The following is a 13,991-nucleotide window of genomic DNA, read 5'->3' on the forward strand; positions in this document are numbered from 1 at the left end:
AAAAGTTATTGCATAAATTATATTATTTTAGTTAATAAGTTAGAATAATTTCTGTTTATGAACTTATAAATTATATATAATTTTACTACAAATCAAACTATTTATATTATCATTAAGTTACAAATAATGATTTAATCTCTTATAACTTTAATTACAAACGTACATTAAATAAATAAAAAAATTACAAACCTACATAATCTAATATCAAGTTTATATAAGTATATTTTTATACATCTACACTTATAAACATATAATGTCATATATACTTAACTCGAACTTTCATAATCATAAACTTGTTCAAGAATACTTTATTTTATTTGAGCTTGGCTTATTCATAGTTGAGGGTAAAATAAGCTTGAGCTTAGCTTATTTGTTAAATAAATGAACATATTTAAGTTTTTTTCTCACGTCAATCTCAAACTGTCTATTCATTTACAGCACTAGTCCTTCTTTGAAGTCCAAGGCCAAATGACAAAAAGTGAGTGTAAACACCATTCAAATACTTCAGGACACAAGGTTTTGACCCAAAATCCCGCCTTCATCCAAGATGGCTCAGTCAAATACATGTCTCCACTGCAAGTGCTGTCCAAAATTGCCTTGGCACACCCTTCTGTTGTCTCAGTTGGGATCCAGTTAGCTTGAGCCTAACCAGAAATCACATTAAGAAAATGAAAAAGATACCTCTTTTTTTTGAGAGAATAAGAATTGAATTGTAGATAATGGCTAAGTTGGCAATAGAAATCACACATAGTAGAGGCCATTACCAATTGTTTTGCTGAACAGGGTACAAAATGGTTAGCACAGTTATTGTTAGGCCTAGGTACTCATGTTGTCAGATAACCATCCGGTCGGACTTCAAACAACTATCAAGTCTTAAGTTCAAAAATTTGAGGTTGACTATAGATTCTCAACAGATCAATTATGGTCAGAATTGAACAGTGTAATTTGTGTTTTGAAATAGGTATATTCGCAAAACAAAATCAAGTTCACCAACAATCCCTTGATGAATTGGCATATGTTAATGATATAAGCACAAGAGTTTCTTGCACATCCACATGGGGGCTGGAAATATTTAAAAAAAATATATTAATACAAGCTTTGGTTCAATTGATACTGATAGGCTATAAAGAAAAGCTCATTTTTGTCAAACACAGGTGAAAAATAGAAATTAGGTATCATTATGTTTTGATGTTCTTCCAAAACCTTCCCCCTCTCCTCCATGAACTCTAGCCATATACCAATAGCTGATGCTTTTTCGAAAGAACAAATTTTCAAAGATATAAGAAACCTCTTGGTATGGGTTAAACACCTCAATGCCTATAATATAAATGCAACAAAAAATGGTAGGGTAAACAATTAGCTAAGTTAGATAATTAACAATATACTTTTTCTAAAGCCTACCTCTGAAAAAAATTCGCCTTGTGTCATTTCTTTTTTTTTCTTTTCTTGATAAAACCCTTGTATCATTTCTGACTCTATTATTCCAGGAGTAACAATTGTAATTCCAATATCCTGTCCAATTTCAGTTCTCAATGTCTCAAAAAAGGATATCAGGGCTGCCTTGCTTGCCTGAAGCCATCACAGATTTCACAAGCAATTAGTGAGAAGGAAAATATGGGAGTAACACAAATTACAAGGTTTCTTACATTGTAGAAGCTCAATCCTGGAGTACCTAACCATGCTGCAGTTGAAGCAATTACAACAATCTTCCCTTTGCTTTTTCTTAAGTGTGGAACTGCATAATGGGTGCTATACACTGAACCCCAGAAATTTATGTCCTTAACAGCATGAATTTAGAGTCAGTTCAGGCGAGTATGCAACCTAAAACTTAGACAAAATATAGTTTAAAAATTTGAATTCTAAGGTTTGCAATTTTGTTGCAAAGTTTTTGTGTATTTGGGTGTGAATAGCCTGAAGGATTTGAATTGAACCACAATGCCTATTTCACTTTGAAAAATATGTAAATATTGGAATATGATTCTCTGAATTTTGCTTAAAATATGGAGAGAGTTTATTTCACTATTTTGTGTTGGTTTTAATTCCATGCCAAATTTGATTGTAATTTTGTTCAATCTTATGTACCCTGTATTTTATGTGGGATTCCAGTGTATGGGTTGTGTGTGAGAAAGAGTGTGAAGACTCAAGACAACATTGAAGATCAAAGAAGTTTTCATGGGTAGCTCACGAGAATACTTCCCGTGAAGTGAAGCCATATGCACAACACATGACTGGAATGCGAAGAGTCATGACAGTTGGTTTTCACGAGTATTTTGCGGGTAAGGCCTTCCTGCGAGATACCTTTAAAACTTTCTGTTTTGCTATTTTGACATATCTACTTCACTATGTCTTCACCCACACTATATAATTACCCACATATTGAGAGAGTTTCTTTTCAGAGAGAAAACCCTAGCAATAACCCTTGAGAGTTAGAGATTGTCATACCTATAATCCTCTACATAATTCATTGTGTTTTTCCTCAACTTTTACCTCTCCATATCCAAATATTTGAGAGGTTGATAGCTCAAACACTTATCACACCTATTCTGAGTGTAAAGTGAGGTTTTGGTGTTGTTGGGAAGTATTGGAAGAAGTCATTTGTTTGGTGGATGCAATCGAATTGAATTGTGTGATTCAAAGAGCTAGAGCAGACAAGGCTTCATCAAGTCAGTTGGTAACAGGAGCTTGGAGGGCTCAAGTACATGGAGTAGACTAAGCTTGGAGGGTCTTTTGTTATTCGTGTACTCCAACTTATTCTCTAGTGGATCGATTTACCGCTTAGAGGGTGGTGGAGAGGTTTTTCGCTGAGTACTTCAGTTTCCTCTTCGATAACACATCTCGGTGTTATCTGTGTTTGCATCCTTCTTCCTTACTCTTTTAGCTTTCATTTTATTGTTGATATTTGATGAATATGGCTTGGAGTAGTTTATTGTTTGTTTGCTTGCATTTACTCTATTCCGCACTTAGTTTAAGTTAGAGTAAAATTATCCGAGCCGTAGTTTTTTTATTTAAGGGTCTAAACAGCTCTTGTGTTTTCATACAAATTCGAGCTTTCAATTGGTATTAGAGTGGGTGCACTTCTTGTGGTTTCATTACCTAAGTGCAATCCTAAACCCTTTTTTAGATGGATCATTCTCAATCGCTTAATGCTCCTCCATACTTTGATGGGAGCAATTATGCATTTTGGAAAGTCTGTATGAGGACATTTCTATGTTCCATCGATGATAGTGTTTGGGACGCTGCCAAAATAGGATGGACTAGGCCAGAGGCCGCAAAATCCTCATGGGATAAGGCAGTCCTTGCGGTAGCTAACGCTAATAGCAAGGCTTTAAATGCTATTTTTTGTGGTGTTTCTCTTGAAGAATTTCACAGGATCTCTCATGTTACAATTACCAAGGAGGTGTGGCAAATCTTGGAGACGACCTTTGAAGGCACCAAAATGGTGAAAGACACCAAGTTGCAAATGCTTACCACATGCTTAGAGGAGCTGAAGATGAGTGAATACGAGTCATTCGACTCATTTTATGGGAAGCTAAATGAAGTGGTGATTGGGAAATTTAGCTTAGGAGAAAAGACGGAGGACTCCAAGATTGTGAGGAAGATTCTACGATCATTGCCAAAGTGCTTCCGTGCAAAGGTCACTGCCATCGAAGAGAGCAAAGACCTTGATGAAATTAAAATTCAAGAACTCATCGGTTCTCCTCAAACCTATGAGCTATCTCTACCATCACAAAGGAATAGCAAATCTCTTGCTCTTAAGACATTCAATGAGAGATTGGAAGCTTAAGATTCCTCGGATGAGGATGAGGTTGAAAAGGATGTGGTTTACTTTGCTAAGAACTTCCGTAAGTTCTTAAAGTTCAAGGGAGATGGGAAGTCGTTTGAGAAGGGAAAATTCTCAAATTTTAAGGACAAGAAAGAATTCAAGAAGAAGGATTCAAAAGATTCCTCTCCATCTCAAATGGTCACGTGCTTTGAGTGTAAAGGGTGGGCATGTGAAGAAAGAATGCCCCACGTATTTGAAAGCAAAGGGTAAAGTTTTGCAACTACCTTTAGTGACTCAGATGGCTCCAATTTAGATTTGAAACAAATTTGTGACAGAGAAGGAAATTACTCTGCATTTATGGCCATTACACCCGTGGACACATCGGAAGATTTGAGCCTTCTAGTGGAAGAACTCGATGAGTACACCGAAGTAGAGTCTATAGGAATTGGGGAAGAATCCGATGATGAAGACGAAGGAACAAAGGGATTGCAAGAATCTTATAATTCACTTCTTGAGAAGACTGGAGAGTATACGAGAGTGGCTCAGGTCGCCATCAAAAAAATGAAGAAAGTTGAACAAGACTACAAGAGCATACTCGTGAAGTATAAAGAAACAAAGTGTGAAGTTGAGGCGTTCAATGAAGAACTAACCGAAGCCTACTCCAAGATCAAGTTTCTTGAGTTTGAAGTGATTCAAGCTAATGCCAAAGTGGAGTGAGTTGCCTCCAAGAAGCTTGATGAGGTGCTTGCTCATCAAAAGCCCGCTTTCAACAAAAGCAGCTTAGGGTATACTGGAGAGAGTAGTTCAAGTGCCAATGTGTCCAAAGAGATGAAGTTTGTTAAGGCTAAGGAACCAATGGTAGCAACTCCAACTATTGAGAATGTGAAGGTGGAAAAAAAGCCAAATGGAACTGCTTAAAAGGTTTTGACAAAACCTCAAAAACCATTTATGGACAAACCAAAGGCTAAAGGGAAGTCTCTCACAAAGTCTCAAAAAGGTCCTCAAGTTCAACATTTTTGCCACTGTTGTGGAGCTCGAGGACACACAAGACCTAACTGCTATAAACTTCACGCATTGAAGAAAGCAAATTCTCAAAGGCTAAGTGGACAAAGAAAGGAGAATTGGAACACCAAGCAATCAAAATGGTAAGAAGTTGATTTTGGTTTTGGTGATGTGATGAAGATAATAGATACCATCACTTCTTGTTTGGCAAGCTTCAATCAAAGGCTTGAGAATCACAGCTCTAGTACCCAATCCTTTAGGGATATCACCTCAAACACACGTGCCATATGGGTGAAGAAGGGTACACATGCATAAGCATTAGACCATGTCCATGCATTAATTCTTCCTATATGTTGTGTCTATGGTTGGTTGTTCGCCTATATTTTTTATTTTAGCATGTTTCTTTTCAAGGTTGTTTTGTTCTTATTTTGTTGATCTTACTTTTCATGTTTTGTTTTTTAGTGTGTTGAAAAATTCAAAAACCCATAAAATTGAAAAATCTCCAAAATGTTTGATCGCTTGTTGTCTATATCACATGTGAGTTTGGCCTAGTACCTTCGTACTAATGGTATAGTGCATTTATGAGTTTAGATTGTTATGTATACACATCTATCTTTGTGAGAAAAATTTTGACATCTATGTGTGATTGTTGTAAATCGATCTTCAAGCTTGTCATGAATAATTAGTCAATATTCTTGATGGTTTTGATACATGCATAGACTTGTGTCTATATATCTTCCCACATCTTTATGTTTTTGCTTTATAGCTCAACAAATGTCAAATTTTGAAAAGAGATAATGAGCTGTAAAAGCCGTCGCACATACTAGTATTTGACTAAGAAAAAGGAAAAGCGACTTGTATTGAAATGTATGGTGCCTAAAAAGCCAGTGGCTTACTCTCAAAATTGAAATATCAAATATTTTCAGTCATCGATCTCAAAATGAGATGTACTGTTCTTAAATGATCAAAAGTTATGAGTTGATTGAAACCAAAAGAAATGCTTGAAAATTATGTAATCATTTTCTTGTGGGAGGTCATATATGTTCATTTCTATAATTGAGATAAACCACTTGACTTAGTAATAGTTGTGTATGACTTAATTGAATTGATCATTGAAGCTTCACTCTGGACTAAGGACTATTCCACATTTGATACTCAGACACAACATACAAGACTTTTGTTCAATGAATGCTAATTTTATTTGTGTGATTATACATGTTCAAATGTGATGTGTATACTCAATTGCTTGTCGATCAAACACAAAATGATTTTTGAGTATTTTATATGTTTTTAAAAGTTTTTTATGCTTTCGTGTTTTGAGTTTTTTTTTCAAATTGAATTATTCATGTTTTTCATCAAAAACTACTTTAGAGGCATTTTCACGAGAAGCTCGCGAGTAAGCTCTTCCCACAAAAATGGGCTAAGCAAAGGATGAAAACACCAAACTTCTGACAGAAACTCTCGCGATTGTTTCACAACTAAAGGCTACCCGCAAAAATTTTTGTGCTTTAGAGGTATTTTTTATGAGTAACTTTGCGAGAAGTTAACCAATGAAGAATGCGTGTTCTTAGTTTTAAAGGGCTAATGAAGACAATTTCTGAAACACAATTTTTTTTTCCCTCACTTTGCCTCCCTCGAGCCTCTCTCAACCCAAAACCTATTTTCACTCAAAAACCCAATCAAGTCTCAAGTGCAATCTTCTCAAAATCATCTCTAAGGTATGTTTATTCAATATTTTCTATCTATTTACTTAGAATATGCCTTAGATTCTAGGTTTTGCTTGAATTGGGTTCGGTTTGAACAAGGGTTGGGAAACTTTAAGTTTTGTCAAAAAATTTCAATTTCTTGATTGGGCATTGTCCCATTTGGTTTATTTGTGTTTGTGTTGGCCCTTTGTGGTATCTTAACATGTATTTAGGCAAGATTCACTCATGTTCATGCATTCTTTACAGTTGTGTTGGTGCATACCAAGTGTTTGATAAAATGCCCAAAAGGCATTTTGGAGTTGTTTTGGATTCTAGTGAGTACCAAATTTTGGGGATTACCATGATTATACATGTTTATCATGTTTTGATAATTGGTTGTGTATTTTACACACTTCAACCTAAATGTGCTTCGTCATGCCTTGCACATGCATCACATATGCACACCACATGTACACTTGATGCACATACTTGTTCACTTGTCATGTTTTGCATATCAATCATGCTAGATATATGTTATTACATGTTTAGCTCTTACAACATGATTTGGTGACATTGTTTATGATTTTTTTTTGGACTTTGTTTTATAGACTAACTTGGTACTAATCAAGTTTTTTAATTGTTCTGTGTTTTTGCACTTATTCCTTTGTGCTTTGTGAATGTTTTTGCAGATGTTTCCTACTAAGCATTCAACCACAAAGAAATCATCAAAGCGTCCATGCTCGGACTTAGAGAATTTTCGAAGCATTGAGGCAAACATGGCCTACAACGACTTCTACAAAAAGGCAACGATCATCATGGAAAGAGTTGTAAGAATGGAGACCCTTGGAAACAATTCCATTCCTAAGGTATTCAAGGAGAGGACATGGACAAAGCTGCTGAACCCAAGTGGGAATGTCTTTGCCGACATCATAAGGGAATTCTTTGCAAATGCCTTTATGGAAGGGGAGCGCATAAACTGTTGGGTGAGGCAAAGAGAATTCATTATCACAAGGGAGTCCATTCAAGAGGTATTAGAAGTTCGTCCACCATCTCAAAAAATTTCTATATAATATGATGATAGATTGGATTCTCTTGAGCCAATGGTGGATCTCCTCGGTGGCTCTCTCAAAAAGAAGTCAATGAACACAATTCCTTTCACCACGGAGATGAGGACGTTGGCTTATATAATGATCCACAACCTCTACCCAGTGACGAACTTGACCACATTGTCCAGACCAAGAACTATTTTCCTATATGATCTCTTCACACATAATGAGATCGATATATGCGATCACATATATTACCTCTTGACCAAAAGCATCACCAAGAGGAACTCAAGAACAATCTTGCCATTCCCAAGTCTCATTATGGCTCTCATAGCAAAAACAAGGCTGAAGATTCTAAGTGGTCTTACGATTATGCAAAGGGACTATCCGATTGGTGCTCAAACGGTGACCGAAGCAAAGCCCACATAACTGAACCAAAAACCGACATTTCTTAAATCCCAAGGGACAATGTTAAGAAAGAAGGTGGGGACACAGAGGAAGAAATTGACAAGTTCACATCAGCCTCAGAAGGCTCTGCATAACCATCTTCCCAAGCACAAGCACGAGGACCCGATCATCTTGATCGTCTCATTGCAAGGGTTAAGCAAATGTATGATATGCTGGAGTCCCATGTGCAACATACCTCGGATCAGTTTACCTATATTGAAGGCTAGATTACTGCACTATTGTCTCAAATTGAAGACATGATGATGGAGCAGAGGCAGCAACAAGAGGGATCTGAATCAGAATCTAAGCAGTTCTAGCCTCTTTGGCCATTCTAGTCAAAAAGGGGGAGAAAGTTTGAGGTGGAGATGCACAATTTAAGGGGGAGCATAGCATTATATTCCATAGAAATTGGTTCATTTTGGTGGTATTTTAGTAGTTTACTTAGGTTTTAGTAGTCTACGCTCATTTATCTTTATAGTCTTTATAACTCTTTGATATTTACATTGCATTCTTTTAAAGCTTTAAAGTACTCTAGTTTAAAACTTCAGTTTCTATTTAGTACTTTGTGTTTTGTATCTTTGCTTTGTAGCATTTTTAAGTACTTTTAGATTATGTTGCATTATCTTTGGCACTACACACTTGTGCCTTTGTTGGATCGTGTATCCTTGGTGCAAATACTTCCTGTATTTTGCATTGGTTGTGTGTTGGACATGCAATTGATTTCTGTGTTGCTCTTAATTGCATTGCGTGTCCGAATGATCATTTACCTGCTAAATTTTCAGTGTAGTCATTCTTTAAGGACTATTTTTGTTTGATCAAGTTATGCTTTATTGTTTATATATTATTTATTACCTTGATCACATTTTACTTGCTTATATACGTACCTTGTATTCAACTTGTCATAAGCTTAATGAAAGTTTTGTTTGTGTGCAAGTATTTTAGGAGACAGGTGTATGCATGCAAATGCTTCACAGCTTCTAGATTAGGGGTGAGTGAGTTTTGCCATTGTTCCCAAATTCACGTTTAAGTCTAGACTCTATTTTAGGGATTTTGTCATGAAATAGTCAAAGGGGGAGATTGTAAAGTTGTTATTTATAACTATTTTATGTTGGCTTTAATTCCGTGCCAAATTTGACTGTAATTTTATTCAATCTTATGTACCCTGTATTTTATGTGGGATTCCAGTGCATGGGTTGTGTGTGAGAAAGAGTGTGAAGACTTAATATAACATTGAAGATCAAAGGAGTTTTCGCGAGTAGCTCGCAAGAAGACTTCCCGCGAAGTTAAGCCATGTACACAACACATGACTAGAATTCAAAGAGTCATGATAACTAGTTTTTGCAAGTATTTCGCGAGTAAGGCCTTTTTGTGAGATACCCACAAAATTTTCTGTTTTGCTATTTTAACATATCTACTCCAATATATCTTCACCCACACTATATATACCACCATACCCACATATTGACAGGAGTGCTTTTCAGAGAGTTAGAGATTGTCATACCCACAATCCTCTATATAATCTATTGTGGTTTCCTTCAACTCATGTCTCTCCAAATCCAAATCCTTGAGAGGTTGATAGCCCAAACACTTACCACATCCATTCTAAGTGTAAAGTGAGGTTTTGGTACTGCTGGGAAGTATTGGAAGAAGCCATTTGTTTGGTGAATGCAATCGGGCTAAATTGCCTGATCTGGAGAGCTAGAGAAGACAAGGCTTCGTCAAGTCAGTTGGTAGCAGGTGCTTGAAGGGCTCAAGTACATGGGATAGACTAGGCTTGGAGGGTCTTTTGTTATTCGTATACTCCAACTTATTCTCTAGTTGATCGATTTACTGCTTGAGGGATGGTAGAGAGGTTTTTCGCCAAGTACTTCAGTGTCCTCTTCAATAACAAGTCTCAGTGTTATCTGTGTTTGCATCCTTCTTCCTTACTCTTTTACCTTTTATTTTATTGTTGATATTTGATGAATATGGCTTAGAGTATTTTATTGTTTGTTCGCTCACATTTACTCTATTCCGTACTTAGTTTGAATTAGAGTAAAATTAACCAAGTCGTAATTTTTTATTTGGGGGTCTAAACAGCTCTTGTGTTTTTACACAAATTCGAACTTTCATTTAGATCTAAAGGTTAATTGCAAAGATTCCTAATACAGTTAACTATAAGCCTAGACGTGCGTTAATTTTCAATATTTTGGTGTTTACGTATGGTTAACAATTGACATTATCTAAAACACAATAGCTATCACTATTCATTCTTAAATTCTAATAACAATCACTGTTAAGAAAGTAGGATAGAGGTTCAATCATGCATGCTGGTTTTATTACCATAACTGAAGCAATATCAGAGAATTGGGTGAACACTTCAAACAAGCGTATTTGTGCTATCCCAGCATTGTTCACCAAATGATCCACTGTTCCAAAAACCACACCAACCATAACACATGAGTTACATTTTTTATTACTTTTTCACAAAAAGCTATAGAAAATGAAAACACATTGCACAATATTATTTATTGATAAGTTAATTATATACACATGCACTCAATAGGTCTTGAATTCACGATATAATCCTTTACCATACTTTTACAAGGGAAGAATGTGTCGTTTGAGTTAAGACATTGTGAAAACAAAAAATAAGACACTTACATCGTCCAAAATAGTTCACTATCTCATCAACAAACTGCTTACATTCTTCAACCTTGGAAACATCTGCACAAACCACAACAACCTCTGGTGACCCTAGCTTACGGGCTCTATCTGCCACTGCTTGAAGACGATCTTCTCTTCTAGCAACAAGGGCTAAACGAGCTCCTTTCTTTGCGTACTCATAAGCAACATACTTCAAACCCACAAAATTAATGTCACATTACTATCATTGATCAATCTATATATTAACAAAGGCACAACTAGAAAATTTTCACTAGGGTCAAGTCTATGTAGTGGTACGAGAAATGTTTGTATTAATTATTTGTAAAACCATTCATAGTCAAGTGACAAGACACTAGAAATGTGTTAAATTAATAAATTGATGATTTTTTTTTTTTTAAACAAGAATATCTAAACCTCTTCAAGTATCTGACTATTTTCTCGGTTGTATGCAGTCTCCTCACCCCACACACACTAGTTTATTATAGGGAGGAATCCCTTAAGGGTGGTGCCAAGACGTTGACAAGAGGTTTCTAACCAAAAATCTCATGAGCTCTTAGAAACCACTAATTAGAATGAAATACAATGTTTATTAGAACTTTAATTTTTTTGTTCTACATAGTTGAATGGATGACATAGATAAGCAGATGTAGATTATTACTGTTAAAAGATAAAATATAGTAAAAGAGTTTGAAAAGTTAAAAATAAAAATAATAATAATAATAATAATAATAATAATAATAATAATAATAAGCTTAAAATTTTCACATGATATTGTGATTGAAGTAACTTCACTCTTACATGATTACACCATTGAGTCATTGACATCGCTTTATTTTGTTAGTACTAATCAATGTTAAATTAAGTACCGATTCTCCCAAAAGCTAAAGTTATTGAGATATAATAAATTAAATCATTTAATCACAAATTCCATCACTTTCCCTCACTTGTGGGCCGAAACTACCTTTTTAATAGATGAGGTCTAATGAGTGGGATTTTAAAAGGGAGGTAGAGCAAAGGAGACATGTGCCGCTCTGATATCATGTTAAATCTCCAATTATCTCAAAAGTTTAAGATATTGGGAATTTGGGACATGGTTAAATTTAATAATTTAACTACACAATTCTAACAACCACAACATGTCATTTTGTGACAAATTTTATTGAAAACTATTATTATGTATGTGCGATATATGACTTAATTGAAAATTATATATAAATAAATTAAAATTATATTAATAATTAGTGAATCATATAATAAAAAAACATATTAATTTTGTGAAGTATAGTTGGTAAATTTATTGAGCTACATCCAAGCAAGGTATGTAATGTGTAAATTTTATAATATCAAAATGTAAAATTATGATATATAATCAAAGTAATTAAACTAAATATTAATTTATTTTAAATTGCTAGAAATTTTTTATTTGAACAAGAATTTAGAAAATTATTGGTATGACTAAATATACAGATAAAAAAAATTACCTCACCAATTCCTGAAGAAGCTCCAGTGATGAGTATGACTTTAGCAGCCACATTTTCTCTATATATGGATCTTTTTAAGGACCAAATAAACTTGAGAAAAAGAAATGGCGGCATGAAGAGCAGCAATACGGTGAGAGTTATAGGAAGGAGTACAATGTTCAAGAATTTGTGAAGCAAATCCATAGCTTTGCGTCAATGAACAGAGAGAAAGAGAGAGATATTAAAAACTCCAAGGATTGGGTACCTAACAAAAGAAAGAGGTTTCAACTGGATAACGTTCATTATCATTTGGATAAGATTTTGGTATTTCTAGCTTTTATAACTTCAAAATGATCACCGATTTGTCAATTTAGCGAAGAGGTGGCTTTACGTTACTTTGGGATCTCACATGTAGGACTTGAGAGTTCCCTTTGAATCTAAACCTTCAAAACCAAAAAAAAAAAAAAAAAAACACAAACAAAAGAAAAAGAAACACAACTGCTGGAAAATATTTCAGATTTCGGCAGAAAAGAGTAATTCTACCTAAGGATATTTTTCACCATTACATGCAAAAGCGTTTTGAGTTCCTCAGATTCTATTCTACATCACAGCATCCAAAACAACCCAAAAATCCACAACAATGAAGTGATGAACAGAGAGAGAGAGAGAGAGAGAGAGAGGTAAGAACCCGAAGGTGAGCTTCGATCATTCTTTGAGCCTGAGGTAGATTACTCATGAAACTTCAACCTTCACATATTTGCAATTTTGCAGCACAAAGAGAGTGGCAGAAAAAGTCTTGCGGCAAAGAGAGTGCTGAGTTAAAATTGAAAAACCCAAACTCAAAGTAAAGAGTTTGAACACCAGGACTTGGGTAAAGGAGCTGGGGTTAGGCAGGGTAGGTGGAATCTTTTAAATGGGTAACCAAGCACATGATGCCACGTTTTTTTCTTTTCTACCAATTAGTGCCACATATTGAGTCATTAACATGTGCTGACAATTAAAAATAGTACTCCTACCACACTACTAGTTTATATGCGTGCCACTGGTACTTGTTTGACAATTAAAAATACTACGCTACTAGTACTTTTTTATATTATTGTTATCATTATACTTCAATTTTTGTTGAAAATATCTAAGTGCATTTATTGTTTTGTTTTTGTTAATAAAATGGCATGTTAAATAAATTATGAAATTTTTATGAAAAATACGTTTAATTTGATTATTTTATTTTATTTTATTTTTCTATTTGTACCAAATTAATATATTTAATATTTAAAATAATTATTAAATTAATTATGACGTCATCACGGTTTGATTTCGGTTCAACCTCGGTTCGACCTTAAAAATTTTGAACCTTTTCTCTTTACAGTTCAATGAACAGTCCGGTTCTGAAAATCATGCTTGAGATAAGGTACATGTTTTTTTTTTAGAAAAGATAAGGTACATGTAAATGTGATGTGAGAGTGATGTTGTATATGTGAAGATGTGGCTTCAATTAAACCATTAACTCGGTTAGCTTGAGCCTAATATTTGTTTTTGGCTGGAAATATTCATGTAGGGACAAAGTTTGTTTTTAAATTGATTTGGACTTTGGAGGAATTTTTTTTTTAACAAGTCCATATATATTATTTAAATAAATTACATGATTAATTAAAAAAAATCATGTAACTAAAAGCAATGCCGACCCAATTACTAGTCGAGTTAAGTGATCGCCTAAGAATCCAGGTGGAATTAGACCCCCAAATATTAAACAATAAGTATATCTCTTTATATGTGAGTATTAATAAAGACTCAAATATTAGCCGACAAGTAAAAAATATTATCAAAGAAAAAGAAGAGAGATGTTAGAGAAATTACAAATTTTGATATGTCACCATTTGCAAAAAAGTAATTTTGACATTCATTTATTATATGATTGAAATGTTACCAATCATATTTGTGA

General features: G+C 34.6%; 1 protein-coding gene across 5 annotated transcripts; it reads right to left on the reverse strand.

Moving 5' to 3' along the window:
• Positions 1-293: 293 nt before the first annotated feature.
• LOC112025057 (11-beta-hydroxysteroid dehydrogenase-like 2) lies at positions 294-12,913 on the reverse strand. Of its 5 annotated transcripts, none has more exons than XM_024057715.2 (7): positions 12,738-12,913; positions 12,071-12,314; positions 10,587-10,779; positions 10,266-10,351; positions 1,647-1,778; positions 1,402-1,569; positions 294-644 (listed from the first exon to the last, which is right to left on the reverse strand). In XM_024057715.2, the coding sequence occupies exons 2-7, from the start codon at positions 12,251-12,253 to the stop codon at positions 441-443; spliced, it is 966 nt and encodes a 321-aa protein (XP_023913483.1). In that variant the 5' UTR covers positions 12,254-12,314; positions 12,738-12,913; the 3' UTR covers positions 294-440. The 5 variants fall into 5 exon arrangements, with proteins under 5 accessions (XP_023913483.1, XP_023913487.1, XP_023913484.1 ...); XM_024057719.2 differs by having other exon boundaries at positions 12,593-12,913; XM_024057716.2 differs by having other exon boundaries at positions 12,408-12,913.
• Positions 12,914-13,991: the final 1,078 nt, after the last annotated feature.

The sequence above is a fragment of the Quercus suber genome, unplaced genomic scaffold (genome assembly GCF_002906115.3).
Source record: "Quercus suber isolate HL8 unplaced genomic scaffold, Cork oak 2.0 scaffold_337, whole genome shotgun sequence".
In the NCBI taxonomy this organism is placed as follows: domain Eukaryota; kingdom Viridiplantae; phylum Streptophyta; class Magnoliopsida; order Fagales; family Fagaceae; genus Quercus; species Quercus suber.